The 20,433-nt window shown below is 39.3% G+C and overlaps 1 protein-coding gene across 1 annotated transcript in view; it reads right to left on the bottom strand.

Moving 5' to 3' along the window:
* The window catches only part of DDX24 (DEAD-box helicase 24), a 44,073-nt gene that overhangs the window by 18,701 nt on the left and 4,939 nt on the right, over nucleotides 1-20,433 (bottom strand). Inside the window, exons 2-3 of the mRNA XM_044662131.1 lie at nucleotides 18,957-19,676; nucleotides 4,187-4,570 (exon numbers count right to left, since the gene is read on the bottom strand). Of these exons, the coding sequence (XP_044518066.1) occupies nucleotides 4,187-4,570; nucleotides 18,957-19,676 (1,104 nt within the window). The remainder of the gene's footprint in view (nucleotides 1-4,186; nucleotides 4,571-18,956; nucleotides 19,677-20,433) is intronic.

Raw genomic sequence — 20,433 nt, 5'->3', positions numbered from 1 at the left:
AAAGGGAAAAGGGAAAGGGGGAGAGAGAAAATAGGGTAGAGAGAAGTGAGGAGGAGAATTGGAGAGAAAGGAAAGAGAGGGAGTGACAGAGAAGTTTAATCCTATTTATCCAATCTTATTTACCACTATTTCCCCAAAACAGAGCCTCCATTATAGTCATTAATGAAGAGAAGAAAAGGCTAGAGGCAAATCTGTGAAGAGCATCCAATAGCCTGGATGTTGCGGCTGAAGCAAACTCTGCCCACCTTGTGCACAGAACAAGAAGTGTCCAATCTTCCTTCCTGGGGCCCAAAGGGGCCAGAGGGCTGGGCCCTTGATGCGGACAAGGTCCTTGATCAAATCAGAACCTGGAAGCAGCCCAACAGAGCTACCTGAGGGCTGTCCACATGGCAAATGTGAGATTCTGGAGGACAAGATGGGACTAACCTTGCCTGAGTTGCCAAACAAGTGGCAGGAATTGAAGAGCCACTAATAATAAAAAAATAAAAAATAAAAACTCACAGGGAAATGGAAGGGGTTGATATTTTTCTCAAGTCTTTCAAGAGACTCTGCCTTGAGAAGAAGACAGAATGGTGAAAATCCCCTTAGAGCTAGAGTTTTCCTTACCTGCAGGTCTGAACATGTTACTCCCCCTATTCAATCAATTCCAACAGCTCCCTGGTAGTCTCTAAGGCAAAATGTAAACTCTACCCATTAATTTTTGTTTTTTTTAAACTCTTACTTTCTGTCTGGACCCAATACTGTGTATTGGTTCCAAGGTAGAAAAGCCGTAAGGGCTAGGCAATGGGAGTTAAGTGATTTGCCCAGGGTCACATAGCTGGGGGGTGTCTGAGGCCAGATTTGAACCCAGGACCTCCTGTCTCTAGGCCTGGCTCTCTATCCAGTAAGCCATCTGGCTGCTTCCTCCCTACCAAAGCTGGCACCTAATTAGAGCCAGTCCTGATGGACATTCCCCCACCCTGCAATCTAGCCAAGCTGCCCTTCTCTCTGTTCCTCAACCCAATACATTCCACTTCTATATCCAAGTCTTTGTACTCATAATCCCCCTCCCTGGAATGCCCTCTCTTTTAAGATGCAGCTCAAGAGGTAGCTGGGTGGCTCAGTGGATAGAGAACCAGGTCTAGAGACAGGAGGTCCTGGGTTCAAATCTGACCTCAGACACTTCCTAGCTGTGTGACCCTGAAGAAGTCACTTAACCCTCATTGTCTAGCCTTTATAGTTCTTCTGCCTTAGAACAGATACTCAGTATTGATTCTAAGACAGTAGATAAGGGTTAAAAAATTAACAAAACAAAAAAAGGTCAAGCAGCAGCATCTACATAAAAGCTTTTCAGGATTCCCACACCCAACCAAACCCTCCCTCCCAAATACTACTTTGTATTTGACCACTCAGAAAGTTTTTACTTATTAACTTTATGTTTATGGTGCATCCATTTTTATATGTACTTGTCCTCTCAAAACATCAAAAGGTAAACTGACCAGGAACAAGGATCATTTCATTGTTTTGTACTTAATATCCTCAATGCCTAGGATGGTGCCTATAAATCCTTAATAAACAGTATCGAGCCTGGAATCACGAAGACCTGAATTAAAAATCCAGCCTCACACACTTACTAACTGTACAACCCTGGGCAAGCTACTTAGCCTTGGGTGGCCTCAGTTTCCCATATCTATAAAATGTAACCTGCCCAGAGTATCTGCAAAATGGAAATAATCACAGCTCCTACCTCCCAGGATTGTTGTGGGACCAAGTGAGATTATATTTTTATATTATATACACATATATAATATGTATTATATAATTATAAAGCACTAAGCACAGGGCCTGGCCCAAAGCAAGGACTTCATGAACATTAGCTATCATTAGTATTGTCCTGGTAGATTGATTTCAGAAGGGACCTAAGGCCATCTAGTGTAACCTCTTCATTTTATGGATGGGGATGCTAAGATCAGAGAGGTTACAGCTTACCCAAAGTCCCATAGCTAGTAAGCTGTGAAAACTAAACACTGATACTGTGTTTTATATTCTGTAATTGCCACTCCTCTATACCCTTATTCTGTATTTTACATATCAGTCTAAGTCCTTTTTTTTTGGTCCCTGAGTGAAGAAGTTCAAGAATTCAAAAGTCCTTCTCTCAAGTTAGATGCAGAAGTGCAGTTTTCCAGCAATTGCTTTAAAAAAAAAACACCTTACCTTCCAACTTAGAATCATTACTGTGCATTGATTCTAAGAAAGAAGAGTGGTAAGGTCAGGCAATGGGGGTTAAGTGACTTGCCCAAGGGCACACAGCTAACAAGTGTCAGAGGCCAGATTTGAACGTAGGACCTCCCACTTTTAGGCCTGGCTCTTGATCCACTGAGTCACCTAATTGCCCTCAGCAATCACTTTTAAATAAAGAAAAACTGAGCTAAGTTTAGAGGTTCAAAATTCTCATAAAACACTCTGATTCTAAGTGAATTGTTAGCTTAGCACTACCTATGAATCACATCATGCCAAAAGAAACTTGTTATCCCTTCTCATTTTGTCTCCTAAAAATGTCCAACACATGAGAACCAGCAAGCTGACCCAGCCCCATCTCTGCTTATCCTTGCCCAATTAAAGGTGGTGTTATCTCATTCTCAGGTGCCAAAAGAGTCTATGATCCTTGGTCTGCTCTCACTGGGCCCCTCAAATCTAGAAAGTATTCCTCAGGGTACTCTTGGTTGTAACCAATCATAATTCCTTACTCCCATGATGCTGCCAACCCTACAACCAATTGTATCATGTCCTTACAGTTCTACACTTATTAAAAAAGTTGCATCTGAGGGTAGCTAAGTGGTACGGTGAAGAGAGCTCCAAGCCTGGAGTCAGGAGGACCTAGATTCATATCTGACCTCAGACACTTCCTAGCTGTGTGACCCTGAGCAAGTCACAACTGACCTCATTTGTCTAGTCCTTGCCCTTCTGTCTTAAAGATGTTACTAAGACAGAAAGTAAGGGTTTAAAAAAAAAAAAAAAAAGAAGTTGTATCTCTAAGTCTTGGTCTTGGGCTCACTAAAGTAGTCACTACTCATTTTATCAACAGGTCCATGCCCTAATAAATTGCTCTCTTGCTCAGAGAATACAAAGCACAAACAAATGGGATATGATCCCAAATCCCCTGGCTTTAATCAGTTCTCTTTCTCCTGTGCCACCTGATAGCTATTCATATTGAGTTTAAATAAATTATATTAGTCAATAAGCAGCAAGGTCTCCAAACCAGATCAGGAGCCCTTAACCAGCTGTGCAATTCTGGACAAATGTTCTCTTGCTGGCCCTCAATTTTCTGATCTGTAAAATGAGAACACTCTCCACTGTGACTATAAGATTGTTGTGAGAATCCAATAAGATAATGTGAGAAAGGGCTCTAACTCCAGTAACAGAAAACAGTAATTATTGTAATTGCCACATTCTGAGGAACAGCTAGGCTAAGCAATAGATACAGTGTAGGTTCTAGAGACAAGAAGACCTGAGTTTAGGCCTGGCCTCAGACACTTACTAGCTGTGTGGTCCTGGGCAAATCACTTAATCTTATTTGCCTCTGTTTCCTCACCTGTAAAATGAGCTGGAGAAGGAAATGGCAAACCACTCCAGTCTCTCTGCCAAGAAAACCCCAAATGGAATCCTGAAGAGTTAGATAAAACTGAACAACAACAATAAAGATGAGCCAGAAAACTTCATCTCTTGTGAATATAGTGGCTGTTGTAGCCTTCAGGATAAGGCAAAGGCTACATGTCCATGTTTTTCTTTAAAATAAAAGAGACTCAGCTTGATTTAACACCCAATTTAATTTATTTAAACATAATATGAACAGCTACTAGGTGGCATGGGAGAAAGAAAACTGATTGGAGTCAGGGGATTTTAAAGAAAAGATAAAAATCTTTAAAAATTAATTAACTCAAATGCGGCTGCATGGCACAGTATATAGTGCACCAGGCCTGGAGATGGAGGTCTTAGGTTCATATCTGGCCTTGGGATACTTCCTAGCTATGTGACCCTGGATAAGTCATTTAGCCCCACTTGCCTAGTCCTTGCCCTTCTAGAGTTGTTACTAAGAAAGTAAAAGTTTAAAAAATATTTAATTTGCCATGAAGTCAGTGCCGGGGGGGGGGGGGGGGGGGATGTATGCAGGTAACCATAACAGAAAGCCACATGGGGAGAAGTTTACCTGTAAACTTGGCTACAGCATCAATATGGTGTTTGACTTGGACAGCCAGTTCCCTAGTAGGTGTCAGAACAAGTCCAAGCAAAGGGTTACTCCGATTTCTGTGACCAGCAGCCTTTTCATGCTCAAACTCCAGCCTGATATCACCTGACTCCTCTTCATCACCTGGACTGTGAGATGGGTTTTCATCCCTCTCTTCTTCTCTTTCCGCTGGCAGAGGATTCAACATTTCATTACTGTCATCAGAAGAATCATCCGCATCTCCTAGTGACTCTCCATCTGCAGAGTGAATTCCAGCCTGCCCCTGGTGGATCTCTTTCTCTTCATCCTTCCAGCGCAACACTGAGTGAATCATTGGGATGGCAAAAGCAAGGGTCTTCCCACTTCCTTGGGAGGAAAAAAAAAGAGAGCAAACATAAATACAAGAGGTTGGAGACTGGGTTATTGATTTTCCTTTGCTTTGAGTTCACAGGTAGCCTTAGCAGTGATGGCAAACCTTTTAGAAACTGAGTGTCCAAACTACAACCCTTATGCCGTATGAGAGGCACCCCCTTACCCCAGACAGGGGACAGAGGAAGCATTCCCATTGGGCTGCCGGGCAGAGGGGCAGGTCATGTGACAAATGGCACATTTGTCCTCAGGCATGTGGAGAGAGGGAGGGGAGCAGCCCCCTCTGGCATGTGACATAGGTTTGCCAATAAGGCCCAAGAGTTACACAGCTAGAAATAGTCACACTACTAGTGAGAAACAGTGGGAGTAGACAGCTAGCCTCCAGGTCACAAAGACCTGCCATCTCTGATATATACTGGTTATGCAATTCTAGACATAGTGCTTATCCTCTCAATAACCTCTTCCTGACAATTCTCTTAAGGCTATAAATTATGGAACAAGTGCCAATCTGCATTAATACAGGCAGTTTTCCTCCCTGAGAGCTATGTGTACCGGTGAAATTGTTACTATTGTAAATAAATATATAATAAATGGTTAATGTTGTAATGAAGATGATGATGATGGCAGTGATGGTAGCCACAAAAACAGCAACTCACATTTCTGTTTTATGGTTTACTAAATATTTTTCTCATGACTTTGTGAAATATGGAGTGCAAACAGTTTCTTTTCCATGAGAAATATCTGGAGAAAGACAGCTAAAAGATAGGGTAGATAGAGAGTGGGGCCTAGCATCAGGAAGATCCAAGTTCAAATGTGGCCTCAAATACTACTAGTTGTGTGACCCTGGGCAAGTCATTTAACTTGTTTACCTCAGTTTCCTCATCTATAAAATAAGGATAATAACAGTAAGTATCTCCCAGGTTTTGTAGTGAGGATGAAATGAGAGACTATTTGTAAAGTGCTTTCCAAATCTAAAAGTAATATATAAATATGGTATTATCATCATCAATAATATCATCATATTTATATTATTATCAATAATCAGGATGTGATATTTGAACCCTATGCTATTAATGGCTTTATAATATAAAAAGGCTATTCAATTCAACATATATTAAGTACTTTTTCTATTCAAAGGCATGGTGTCATTAAAGAAACAGCCAAGACACTTCTTTTTCTTTTATTTAAGTCTTTACTTTCTGTTCTAGTAGCAATTCTAAGACAGAAAGACAAAGGTTAGGCAAATGGGGTTAAGGGATTTGCCCAGGGTCACACAGACAGGACATATCTAAGGACAAATTTGAACCTGGGTTCTTCTGACTCCAGGCCTGGCACTCTGTCTGCTGTGCTAACCAGCGGCCAACAGCCACTGTTTTCTATAGACTGTCCTCACTTGGAAAGTCACTGCAAGAGTTAGTGTCCCCACTTAACAGATGAAGACATTAAGACTTATAAACTCATCCACCCACCCACAGCACACACACTCCACACACAAATCTACTAGAAAGTTACAGAGCCTGGATTTAAACCCTGGTAATCTTATTCATGAGCAGTGCTCATTCTGCCCCCATCCCTGTACCTCTTGATGAATCCTGACTTTGTTCCCACTAATAGGTTGCCAAAGCACCTATTATCATTAGACCCATTTTAAAGATGGCAAAACTGACACAGAGGCAGACACAAAAGTGAATATGACACGGTCTCTAGCATCAAATGACTTATGTCCATGACCCACAGTCTCAAATATTTATACACAAATGCTTAAGAGCAATAATGAGCATTTATAAAGTGCAAAGAATTTTGCACAAAATAGGTCATTTGATCCTCACAAAAACCAGGTACTATTATTTATTCCCATTTTATAGATCTAGAGATGGAGGCTGAGACAAGTTGTATAAGATCACAAAATTAGTTAAGTGTCTGATGAGGTAAGCTCTGAACCCAGGTATTCCTGACTCTAAGCTTGGCACCTAGCCACCATATTGTGCTGTATGGGGGCAAATTTGGTGGGAAGGATCACAGAGACTTGGTGAAATTGGCCCCAATATTCAAAAAGAATGAGATTAAAAGGGCAGTGGTATGTGGGTGGGGAGAGGTATGATGCAGAGAAGTACTGAGAGTAATATATTGATATGAACCCCATTTACCAGAAGAGAATTCACAGAATAACATTACTTTAGTATTGGAAGGAATCCTACATACATGACAAGCGGTCATCTAATAAGTATAAAGGTTAACACTTATATAGCCCCTACTCTGTTCCAGGCACCATGCGAAACACTTTACAATTATTAATCTCTTTCAATCCTCACAACCACTATGGGAGGGAGATGCTATTACTTACTATCTCCATTTTATAGATAAGGAACCTGACACTGTCAGAGGGTGACTTGTTCATGGTCACACAGCTACTAAGTGTTTGAGGCCAGATTTAAACTCAGGTCTTGCTGACTCCACCTCTCCCCAAAAACCCTGAATGAGGGGAAGCCTTCTGCAGCAGATAGCAGCCCTCACAACTCCGTCAGGAAGTTTCTCCTGATGCCATGCCTAGGTGTGGCTCCATGATACAATGGAAAAAATACCCAATTTAGAGTCAGAGACCTCAGCTCCAGTCCCAGTTGACAACTTACTGCTTCTGGGACCTTGTGCCCATCACTCTGCTTCATCATCTCTAAAATGAGGGATAGGAAACAGAGGGCCTCTAAGGCCCATTAAAACTCCTAATCTATTAACAAGGAACCCACAATTTCTGATTCTACCTTTTGGGGCCAAGCAGAACAAGTCTAATCCCCCTTTCACACATCCATCAAAGGGCATTTATTAAGCAAATACTATGACAGGTAGGGGCAGTTAGGTGGCACCGTGGGCCTGGAGTCAGGAACATTCATCTTCCTGAGTTCAAATCTGGCCTCAGACATTTGAGCCTAAGCAAGTCACTTCACCTTGTTTACCTCAGTTTCCTCATCTGTAAAATGAGCTGGAAAAGTAAAATGGCAAACCATTCCTATATCTTTGTTAAGAAAACTCCAAATGGGGTTATGAAGAGTCAGATACAACTGAACAACAAACGGAAATGGCTGGTACTACAGATACAAGCACATACAAAAAAATACAAAGCCATACCCTCAAGGAGCTTATCAGGGAAGACAGCATATGCATATTTATGACTACAAAGAATAGATACAAAATAAACATTAGTTTGGAGATGGAGGATACTAGAAGCTACAGAGAGAGATTAGGAAAGACTCCAAGAGGAGGCAGAGCTGGGGGATAGGGTCAGGTCTAGAGACAGGAGGTCGTGGGTTCAAACCTAACCTCAGACACTTTCTAGCTGTGTGATTTAACCCCAATTGCCTAGTTCTTACCTTCTGCCTTGGAATTAATATTGATTCTAAGATAGAAGGTAATGGTTTGTTTGTTTTTTTAAAGGAAAGCTGGAGTTGACTCCAGAAAGGAATTCTAAGGGGCAGCAGAGGTGGAAGACAAGTACACTCTAGGCCAGTGATGGGCAACCTTTTGAGCTTGGTGTGTCAAAATTTGCCCAAAAAACAGAGCATAACTCAGGTGTTATGTCACTTCGAGAAAAAAAAAACATAACTTCACAATATTTATAGTTTAAATTAACAAAAATGTATAATTATAATATATAACTATTTAATAAACCAAAAACTAATTATTTAATTTACCTGCTTAGTGATTTCTTTGTTCATCTGTCAGTTGGTTTCTTTTATTGGTCTCTTGATATTATTTAACTTGTGTGGGGTGCTGTGAACTAAGATAAGTGAGGGGGAGGGGGAATTCTTTAACTAACCTGCCTATTAGGGACTTTTTTGGTGCTGAATTTCATTGGCTAATGAAAATTCATTTAGCCGCTAAATCTTCAGTTGAAGTTTGTTATTTTTTACACTTCAAGCCCAAGCAAGTGCTTCTAATTTCATCTGTCAATCTGTTTCTTTTGTTGGTTTTGATATTATTTAACATTGAGAATAAGGTCTCACAAAAGTATGTAGAAGGGAAAAATTGTGAGTAAAGCCATTGCTATATTTTTCAGGGTACTAAAAGTGTCTGGTAATCGGTTCCAGACACTCCAAATTTCCTGTTCCAGATTCTCAAGCTTTGACCTCAAGTTGACAAACACCTGAGCCCAGATGCTATCTTGAAATTCTGCAAGTTGCATCTCTAAATCATCAATTTGCATCCATTGGAAACCATTTAATTCCAAACTACTGAAGACTACTATACCAGGATACTTAATTATTTTCATGGTCTGTTCTAGGCTTCTAAATTGATTAAATCTATCACTGAACTGGTCAAGTAATGAGTCTAAAACATGCTGGTACTTTATATGCAAGGGCTCCATTTCATTTTGTACAGCTGCACTGGCCTTCTCAAAATACTTTGTTACTAGAGGAAAATATTTATAAGTTTTAGTTTCTACATCTCACTTGAAAATTTTAAGTTTACTTTAAAAAGCTTTTATGTATCCAAACATAACATCAATACTTTTGCCAAAACCTTGTAACTTTAAATTCAGTTCATTAATATGAACAGAGAAATCTGTTTGGTGTTGACTCACTTATCATCAATGAGCTGAGGAAAGTTTCCCAAATCCTTATCCTCAAGAAATACCTTAATTTCTTCAAAGCATTCCACAAAACACTCAAGAACTTTGCCTCAGCTCAGCCATCTTACATTATTGTACATCAGCAGTCCACAGTAGGTGGAATCAACCTCCAGTAAAAGTGCAGAAAATTCTCACTTGTGAAGAGGGCGAGCAGCTATTAACTATTCTTGTAACAAGTGACATTAAGTCGTTTAAGTTGGTGAATCCTTCCTTGGCACATAAAGCCTCCTGATAGAAAATACAATGAAAAGGCACAATCAGATGTCCAATAGCTTCCATAAACAATTTGACAAATCCAACTTATTTCCCTACCATGTTTGGTGCCCCATCTGTCGTCACTGACACAACTTTAGAGATATCAATGCTTAGGTCATGGAGTGTTTGTATAACAACCTTACATATTTCACTTCCTGATGAACTTGTTGACACTGATGCTAACTTTATCAACTCTTCTCTCATTGTGAGACCATCAGAATATCGACCAATAATGGCCAACTGAGCATGTGATGTGACATCAGTAGTTTCATCAAGAGAGCTCCAAAAATATTTACAATTACTTATGTCTCTCTTTAGTTGATGTTGTACGTTTGTGTTCAATCTGATTATTTGGTCTTTTATGATATTTCTACTGAGTGGTAACTCAGATATTCTCTTAATAACTGCATCTTTATTCTGCATATCATGAAATAGAACTAGTGCACATCTTAGGAGAGTTTCTTTAATAAATTCTCCCTCACTGAGTGCTTTTTTCCATGCTGAGCTATGGAGTGAGCAATGATCAAACTTGCAGATGTTAAATTTGTAGAGCCTTTTACAAATTTAAGGATGGAATTAGATTGGCTCTTATAAAGGTGTAGCTGCCTGGAAATGTATTCATTCCTTTCATCTTCACTTTTTTTCAAAATCTGGGAAGGATTAGTTTCAAAATGTCTATTTATATTCCATGTTCTGCTTACTACCATTTCAATACATAAAACACAAAATGATCTGCCATTTTTTTCTATAATGCCATACATCTCAGTCCATGTCTCTTGAAAGAGTCGGCTACTGCTACTACCACTTCCTTTTACTTAACCTTGTTTTTTTTATTTTTGGGGTTCTCCATCAGGGAGGCAGTGACAGAAGATAGAATTATAGATAGCCTGTTAGCCATGCAGGCAATTAGGAGTTAAGTAGCCTAACTGATCACAAGATGGCACATGTAACTGTCTTTTAGGAAAGGGCAAGGTTAATAAGGATGCCCAACAGTAATAGTGGTGAAATGGAGTCTGCACTATGCATTCCTTATGTAAATTAAGATGGCTGTCACTATTTCTAATGGCAGGAAACGGCACCCATAGCACAAGCCCTCACCTCTCCCAGTCTCCCCCTCACTTATATCAGTAATGATGGTCAATTAGAAATCCACGACACCCCAGAACAGTAGATTGGATGTTTGCTGTGGTTATGTGGTTTTTGGCAATGGCAATCACAGGGCCCCCAAGAGATGTGTCCCCCACAGCATTCTGCTGCTCCCTGCTCCACAAGCCCAAAGTGAGGTCAAAGGTCCCCTAATGGCTAGGAAGTCCCAGAACTAGACATTCTGTGCCGGAGTTCTATTGTTTTGGCATACAGACCTCCAGCACAGAGTGTCTACACTATAGCAAATGTTTCAGACTTGGCATGTGGCCCCATACTTCTCTGTATGTAGCCGCATGCAGCTGCGTGTCATCAAAAATGGCTTAGCACACTGACACACGTGTCATAGGTTCGCCATCAGTGCTCTAGGCAAACGAGATGGACAGTACAAAGGCAGAGGTGAGAGATGGGACTTCATGTGTAAGGAACAGCATGAAAGCCAATTTGGATACACCAAAGGGAGCAGAAAAAGGAATAGTGAGTAATAAAATTGAAAAAGGTAGATTGGGATCAGCTTATAAAAAGACATTAAATGTCAAGCAGAGAAGTTTATATTGATCCTTGAGGTAACAGAGAATCCCTAGGGTTTATTGAGGAAGTTAGTGACATGGTCAGATTCTCACAGTAAGAAAATTACTTTGGTGGCTAGGTGGAGGATGGATTGAAGTGAAAGGAGAGGAGAGCCTTGGGGCAGAGAGACCAATTAGGAAGCAATTAAACTATTGTCAGGCCCCAATTAGTGAGAATGATGAATCCATGAAGAAATTCAATTCTTGGAATTCACAATATATATTTCAAGTGGGTTAGAATCAATTACCAAATTTTACATAATTATAACTTCAAATCTGAATACATACCAACACTTCACAGTTTCATTGTTTGCCATAATCAGGGCCTAGATATGATATAATGAACAGGTGACGGGGACCTGAACTAAAGGGAGGGGGTCACAGATGTCAGATATTGGAGAGTTGGCTTTGACTGATTACAGGCAGAATTCTGAAACATATTAAAGGAATATTTTATGAACACTTAGAAAGAGAATGGTAATCACCAAAAGAGAATATAGTCTCATCAAGAATGTTGTTGTTCAGTCATTTTTCAATTTTGTCCAACTCTTCATGATCTCGTTTGACTTTTCTTTTTTTTTTCTAACCATTCCTTTCTGTCTTAGAATTAATACTGAAATATCTGTTTGAGGGAAGAAAAGGACCAAAGGCTAGGTCACTGGAATTAAGTGACTTGCCTAGGGTCAACCAACTACGAAGTATCTGAGGTCAAATCTAAAGCCAGGGCCTCTTGTTTCTAGGTCTGGTTCTCTATCCATTGAGGCACCTACCTCCCAACCCAATAAGAACAGGATATGCTAAACTAAAATAATTTTTAATAGGATTACTAGACTACAAGGGCAAGAAAATGCAATAGAGATCACTGCAAACTCATATTTCAGCAAACCATTGCCAAAATCTCTTGCAGACAAGGAGGCATGTGGGCTAGATGGCAGTATAGTTAAGTGGATTCATAGCTAGTAGAAAGACTAGATCAAAAGAGTACTTCTAGATCATTCAATGTCAGCTAGGAATGGGGTCTCTAATAGAATGCTTCAGGGACCTGTACTAGTGTTATAGCCAAAAAAGCTTATAGAAATATTGTAGCTTATAGCTTATAAGAATATTACAGCCAAAAAGCTAAACTTGGCAATTAAGCAAGGGGTTTTTGGATAACGTCATGCCCGGCTCAAGCAGGGCAGTTATCTCTGACTCACAGTCCCAGGGACAACTCCTGGCTGAAAGCCCCAGGGCCCCTAGATGAAACAGCCTTGAAGATTCCTAGACAGAACAGCCTTTGAAGTTTAAGAATCATGTCCTGTGGCACCTGAAAGCAACCCCTACTCCCTCTGTCTAGCTATTAGCTCACCCTAAGACAAAGGTACCTATATCCCAGAAACATATATATTCCCTCTTCTGAATGCATGCTTCGGGACTCTCTTTGATGAGTTTCTCCAGTGCGTACTGGCAATAAAGCTTTCTCCTGCTTTGATTGCATTGTCTCGTGTGTTCCTCTGGAGGCCACCCATTTTGAACCCTAACACTAGTACTTATGCTGTTTAAGGTTTTTTAGCAGTGACTTGAAAAAAGGAACTGATAGCAAGTTTATCAAAGTAAGGAGTAACAAGGTACTAAGGTAAGGATGGCAGAGTCAAGATCTCAATAAACTACAATTATGGACCACATCTAGAAAGGGTAAATTAAATAGAGGTAAATGTAAAGTCCTATTATTGTGTTAAAAAAAGTCAACTTCAGGGGCAGGTGGGTAGCTCAGTGGATTGAGAGTCAGGCCTAGAGACAGGAGGTCCTAGGTTCAAATCCCGCCTCAGACACTTCCCAGCTGTGTGACCCTGGGCAAGTCACTTGATCCCCATTGCCCAACCTTACCACTCTTCCACGTAGGAGCCAATACACAGAAGTTATGGGTTTAAAAAAAATCAACTTCATAAGTGCAGAGGAGGCATAACTAGTTAAAAATGTATATATGTATGCATATATACACATGTACATATATATAAATATACACATACATACACACACATATAAAACCAAGGTTTTAGTAAGCACACTCAGTTTATTTGGGAAGCTCGCTACAAATCAACAGCCAAAAGATTTAAAGAAATCTTAGGCTATGTAAAGAGAAGAGTATCCAGAGTATGATAGCTATATGCTCATTAGATCACAGTCTCTGTACTATGTTCTATTTGAGGCAAAATGATAATAGGCTAATGACACATTGGAGAGGTTCTAGAACAAGGCAATCAAGATGGTGAGGAGACTAGAGTACACTATATACAAGGAACAAGTGAAAGGGGCAAGGATGTTTGGCCAGGAAAAGACTCAACGAAGACATAATAGCTGTATTTGACTTTAAAAGAGAATATTCTACTTGGCAAAACCAAAGTAATGGACATTTTAGAAAATGCAGAGGCATATCAACAAGTTAACAAACAAAAATCACATGATTATCTCAAAAGATGCTGAAAAAGCCTTTGACAAAATACAACACCCATTCCTATTGAAAACACTAGAAAGTAGAGGGCAGCTGGGTAGCTCAGTGGATTGAGAACCAGACCTAGAGACAGGAGGTCCCAGGTTCAAATCTGACGTCAAACACTTCCCAGCTGTGTGATCCTGGGCAAGTCACTTGACCCTCATTGCCTACCCTTACCACTCTTCTGCCTTGGAGCCAATACACAGTATTGACTCCAAGATGGAAGGTAAGGCTTTAAAAAAAAGAAAAGAAAAGAAAACACTAGAAAGTATAGGAATAGAAGGACCTTTCCTAAAAATAATAAACAGTATATATCTAAAACCATCAACAAGCATCATATGCAATGGGGATAAATCAGAAACATTTCCAATAAGATCAGACGTGAAACAAGGATGCCCATTATCACCTCTATTATTTAATGTTGTACTAGAAACACTAGCAGTAGCAATTAGAGAAGAAAAAGAAAGCGAAGGTATTAAAATAGGCAATGAGGAGACTAAGCTATCGCTCTTTGCAGATGATATGATGGTCTACTTAAAAAATCCTAGAGAATCAACTAAAAAGCTAGTAGAAATAATCAACAGCTTTAGCAAAGTTGCAGGATACAAAATAAATGCACATAAATCATCAGCATTTCTATATATTTCCAACACATCACAACGGCAAGAGGTAGAAAGAGAAACACCATTTAAAATCACCCTAGACAATACAAAATACTTAGGAATCTATCTACCAAAACAAACACAGGAATTATACGAATACAACTACAAAACACTTTCCAAACAATTAAAACTAGATCTAAACATTGATTGCTCATGGGTAGGACGAGCTAACATAATAAAAATGACCATTCTACCCAAATTAAGTTACTTATTTAGTGCCATACCTATCAAACTATCAAAAAACTTCTTTACTGAATTAGAAAAAACTATAACAAATTTCATTTGGAATAACAAAAGATCAAGAATATCAAGGGAAATAATGAAAAAAAAATGTGAAGGAAGGGGGCCTAGCAGTACCAGATATCAAAACTATACTATAAAGCAGTGGTCATCAAAACAATATGGTAGGGAGCAGCTGGGTAGCTCAGTGGAGTGAGAGTCAGGCCTAGAGACAGGAGGCCCTAGGTTCAAACCCGGCCTCAGCCACTTCCCAGCTGTGTGACCCTGGGCAAGTCACTTGACCCCCATTGCCCACCCTTACCAATCTTCCACCTATGAGACAATACACCGAAGTACAAGGGTTTAAAAATTTAAAAAAAAAACAAAAACAATATGGTACTGGCTAAGAGACAGAAGGGAGGATCAATGGAATAGACTTGGGATAAGTGACGTCAGCAAGACAGTCTACGATAAACCCAAAGACACCAGCTTTTGGGACAAAAATCCACTATTTGACAAAAACTACTGGGAAAATTGGAAAACCATATGTGAAAGACTAGATTTAGATCAACATCTCACAGCCTACACCAAGATAAATTCAAAATGGGTGAATGACTTGAATATAAAGAAGGAAACTATAAATAAATTAAGTGAACACAGAATAATATACTCGTCAGATCTCTGGGAAAGGAAAGATTTTGAAACCAAGCAAGAGTTAAAGAAAATTGCAAAATGTAAAATAAATGATTTTGATTATATTAAACTAAAAAGCTTTTGTACAAACAAAAACAATGCAACCAAATCAGAAGGGAAACAACAAATTGGGAAAAAACCTTCATAACAAAAAATTCTGACAGAGGTCTAATTACTCAAATATACAAGGAACTAAATCAATTGTATAAAAAAAATCAAGCCATTCCCCAAGTGATAAATGGGCAAGGGACATGAATAGGCAATTTTCAGATAAAGAAATCAAAACTATCAATAAGCACATGAGAAAGTGTTTTAAATCTCTAATAATTAGAGAAATGCAAATCAAAACAACTCTGAGGTATCACCTCACACCTAGCAGATTGGCTAAAATGAAAGAAGGGGAGAGTAATGAATGTTGGAGGGGATGTGGCAAAATTGGGACATTAATGCATTGCTGGTGGAGTTGTGAACTGATACAACCATTCTGGATGGCAATTTGGAACTATGCCCAAAGAGCGATAAAAGAGTGCCCGCCCTTTGATTCAGCCATACCATTGTTGGGTTTGTACCCCAAAGAAATCATAGATAAACAGACTTGTACAAAAATATTTATAGCCACGCTTTTTGTGGTGACAAAAAACTGGAAAAGGAGGGTATGCCCTTCAATTGGGGAATGGCTGAACAAATTGTGGTATATGCTGGTGATGGAATACTATTGTCCTCAAAGGAATAATAAACTGGAGAAATTCCAGGTGAACTGGAAAGACCTCCAGGAATTGATGCAAAGTGAAAGGAGCAGAGCCAGAAGAACATTGTACACAGAGACTGATATACTATGGTAAAATCGAATGTAATGGGCTCCTGTACCAGCAGAAATGCAATGACCCAGGACAATTCTGAGGGATTTATGGAAAAGAACGCTACCCACATTTAGAGAAAGAACTAAAGGAGAGGAAACACAGAAGAAAAGCAACTGCTTGAACACTTGGGTTGAGGCAGACATGACTGGGGATGTAGACTAGAAAAAAAATCACACCAATGCAACTAACAATTTGGAAATAGGTCTTGATCGATGACACATGTTAAAACCAGTGGAAATGCACGTCGGCTATGGGTGTGGGGGAGGGGGTAGGTCGAGGAGGGTGAAGGGGAAAGTAAGAATATGAATCATGTAACCATGGATAACTTTTCTAAAAAATAAAAATTATTTATAAAAAAAAAAATGCAGAGGCAGATTTAGACCCACATTCTAACAATTATAGCTATCCAAAAGAGAAATTGGTTTTCTCAAGAGGGAGATACCAGTGTTCCTCACTTGAGGACTTCAAAAAAAGGCCAGTTGGAAGGGAAGGCTGAGGGAGTTTAGGGTGGACTGCAATGGAAGTTTCTATATAGGTAAAGGAGGGATTAGATGGTCTTTCCAAACTCTAAAAAAATCCCAAAGACCTACATGAACTGATGCAGAGTGAAATAAGCAGACTAGGAGAACATTGTATACAGTTACTGAAACATTGTGGAATGATCAAATGTAATAGACTTTGCTACTAACAGCAATGCAATGATCCAGGACAACTCTGAGGGACTTATGAGAAAGAACACTCTCCACATTGAGAGAAAAAACTGTGGGAGTAGAAATGCGGAAGAAAAACATATGATTTATCACTTGTTTATGTGGGTATAGGATTTGGGGTTTTGTTTTTAAAAGATTACTCTATTACAAAAGAATAATACAGAAATAGGTTTTGAGTGATAATACATGTATAACCCAGCAGAATTGCTTGTCAACTCTGGGAGGGGGAAGGGAAGAGAGGAGGGAGACACCATGAATCATGTAACCATGGAAAAAAATTAAATTAAAAAAATCAAAAAAAGGTCAAGAAGTAGCCATACAGATCACATAATGCAAACCCTTCATTTTACAACTGAGGTTCAAAATGAAATCATGATTTGGACAAACTCACACATTAAGTATAGGGATGTGATTAAAAACCCAGATCCTCTGATTCCCTGGCCATTTTCTGCTTTCACACCACAATACACTGTCTTATTGCTGGTAGACATAGTCTTATAAAGTCTTTCAAGATCAGGGCCGCTAGGTGGCCCAGTGGATAGAGCAACAGGCCTAGAGTTGGGAGGACATGGATTAAAATCTGACTAGATACTTCCTAACTGTGTGACCCTGAGCAAGTCACTCAACTCTGATTGCCTAGCCTTTGCCCTTCTGTCTTAGAATTGATACTAAGAAGGTAAGGGCTTAAATTTTTTTTCAAGGCTGAAATGGTCCCTTACAGTAACTTTTAATATAATTACTCTATAGTCTTTCTTTGACTGTTATCACTGGCCAACAACCCAAGTCTCATTGTCTTCATTTCTGAATGTCCAAGTCTGACTGTTAATATCTTTGACACTGGTTACAAAGGGGGAGTTATGACAAGGACAATATGTTTTTCTGCCTGCCTTGTTTTACCAGCAATCACAAACACTTATGATCATAAGACTGTAGAAATGGAGTGGATCTTTAACCACGTCACTGATAAAAAACGTTAAACAACAAAGGGTCAAGACAAGATCGCTAGATTCCTCACTAGAGACCTGCCACACTGAAGTTAAACCATTAATAACTATTCTAAGCCCAGCCATCCAACTAGCTCTGAATCGGTCTAAATGCATTATTTGCCTAGTCCAAATTGCTCCACCTTCTCCATGATGAGGCACTATCAGAAACCTATAAAACAAAAGGTAGCAGAAAAAAAAGGAGGAGATATTTTTTAAAAGCTATGGATTAGGGAGCAGCTAGGTGGCTCAGTGGACAAAGGCAAATCTAGAGACAGGAGGTCCTAGGTTCAGATCTGGTCTCAGACACTTCTTAACTGTGTGACCCTGAGCAAGTCACTTAACCCCCATTGCCTGATCCTTACTGCTCTTCTGCTTTGGAACCATTACACAGTCTTGATTCTAAGATGGAAGGTAAAGGTTTAAAAAACATTTTTTTAAAGCTATGGGTTGGATTTATATATTAAGAAGAAAAGCAAGCAATTATTAGAAGATCTATGGTTTCATGTACAATTCTTTTTCTGTTCTACTATGCAAACAGAAATGCCCCTTTTATTTAGTTTAAGCTCAAAATGAGTATGATTTTTTTAATAAGGAAGACAACAAATGGAAAAGGACAATTTGAATGATACTCTCCAATAAAGGAGATTTATCCATTAGATATTTCCTTTGTTTACCTAAAGTAATTTTTCCTTTGTGTGTTGTGTTCTACAGTCTGACACAGTAAAAAATTATAAAGCTTAGGAGGTGGGAAAAGGGTGGGGAAGCTTGCTAAAATCTAGGCAAACTATATCTACAGCATTCTTCTCTTAGCTACCAATTTAGTAATTATTCAAAAAATGAAATTAAGTTGCTCTGGCATGACTTGAAATTGTACCAGCTCTCTGGTATCACTGCTTCCCTTTCCAGATGTTCACCAACCATCCCTTTGATCATCCATTCTAGAATTTTTCCAGGAATTTAAATCAAGCTCATAACCCAAGAGTTTACAGACTATTCTCTACCTTTTGTTGAAAACTGGCAAAAACATATGTCCCTGACCTAACACATGGTACCTTTTCTCATTTATCCCAATCTAACATATAAGCAGAGCTACTATATCTGACAAGGCAGGATTTAAAATCCTGGTTTTATGACCCAAATCCCAGATTTTTCCACTACTTTTCTGCCTAAAAATAAGAGAAGGGCTCACCTGTTTCTGCAGCTCCAAGGATATCCAGATTATCTCGGATGGCAGGGGCCAAAGCCAAAGCTTGAATAGGAGTTGGAGCACTGAAACCCATAGAGCTCAATGCCTGCAGGACTGGCTCAGGCACAAAAAGGTCCTTCCAGGCAGAGACATCGGCCTTCTGATCATCCAACTTGGTTGTCCAAGTCTTTACTTTATGGGGAGCTTTTGAAGGAGCAGCCTGAGAAGGTTGTGCTTTTTTCCCTGATTTTTTCTTCTTTTTCTGCATGGTTTTGGGAGGGCTTATAGTCTCTACAGCCTTGTCTTCTTGGAGACCATCCTCACCATCTGTGTCAAGTACATCGTGGAGAACAACTTCCTGGGAAGTTAGGTTCTCATCTGCCACTGAAGAATTTTTGTTCTTTATGGTTATCTCAGGTCCCCAGTCTTTGTTCTTCTTCCTCTTCTTTTTAGGCTGAAAAGTTGTTTCTTCTTCTACTTCTTCCTCAGATGCCACAACCTGTGATCTTCTCTTTTTTGGTTTTTCTCTCGATGAAAGTTTTGAGGTACCTACCAATTTATAATCATGAAGCTCTTCAAAACACACTAAGTCCTCAAGCTGCCCATCAGCAAACACATGAGGGTCAATCTTCACAGGTTTCCACTTTCCAACAACTTTTATTCCCTTTTTCCTAAATCTAGCAGAGGGTAGAAATCTTCTCCCTTTCTTGAATTTTGTGACTCCTTTAAAAAAAAAAAAAAGGCAAACGCTTAGATCAGAGTAGAAAATGCAGATTTTCCCTTTCCAAAACTGGTTCAATAAGAGGTAATCAAAGACTTAGGGAATGGGAGGAACAGGAGTCAGGAAACCAAGAAGGCTTATGCTTGGTATTTCCCACTTAGCTCTCTTGACACAGTAATCTCCTATTTCATAGGGTTTAGATTAGAAGGGAATTTCAAATCATCTTGTACAACTCATTCCTTGAAAATTTAGGTTCTAAAGGATCAAATAACTTCCCACAGTCACAAAATATTAAGTTGAAGTGCCAGAATTTTAACCTAGATCCTTTGACTCTGCTCTTGTACCTTACTATTCCTTTAGTCTCCTTTGCTGGTTTATCATCCTCCTCCTACCCCATCTACAAATGTAGGAATTCTCAGAATTCCACCCTGTTTTCTTTCTCTTCTTTCTACATTCTCTTCCTCAGTCATCTCATATAACCTCAAGGCTTCAACTATTATCTCTATGCAGTGAGCATCCAGATCTTTACCTCCAGACATGATCCCTGTCCTAATAATAATTATAAAATATAAATTATAAAAATAAGAAATATAAAAAATTATCTATCCTAATGATAATAATAGCTAGTATTTTGTTACACAGTTGTTTCAGTCATGTCCTACTTCATGACGCTACTTGGAGTTTTATTAGCAAAGATATTGGAATGGTCTGCCATTTTCTTCTCCAGATTTTTCAGATGAGGAAACTGAGGCAAACAAA

This window comes from Gracilinanus agilis, chromosome 2 (genome assembly GCF_016433145.1).
Source record: "Gracilinanus agilis isolate LMUSP501 chromosome 2, AgileGrace, whole genome shotgun sequence".
Taxonomy (NCBI): Eukaryota; Metazoa; Chordata; class Mammalia; order Didelphimorphia; family Didelphidae; genus Gracilinanus; species Gracilinanus agilis.
The sequence above is the reverse complement of the archived record's forward strand: the minus strand, read 5'-3'. Positions and strand labels throughout refer to the sequence as shown.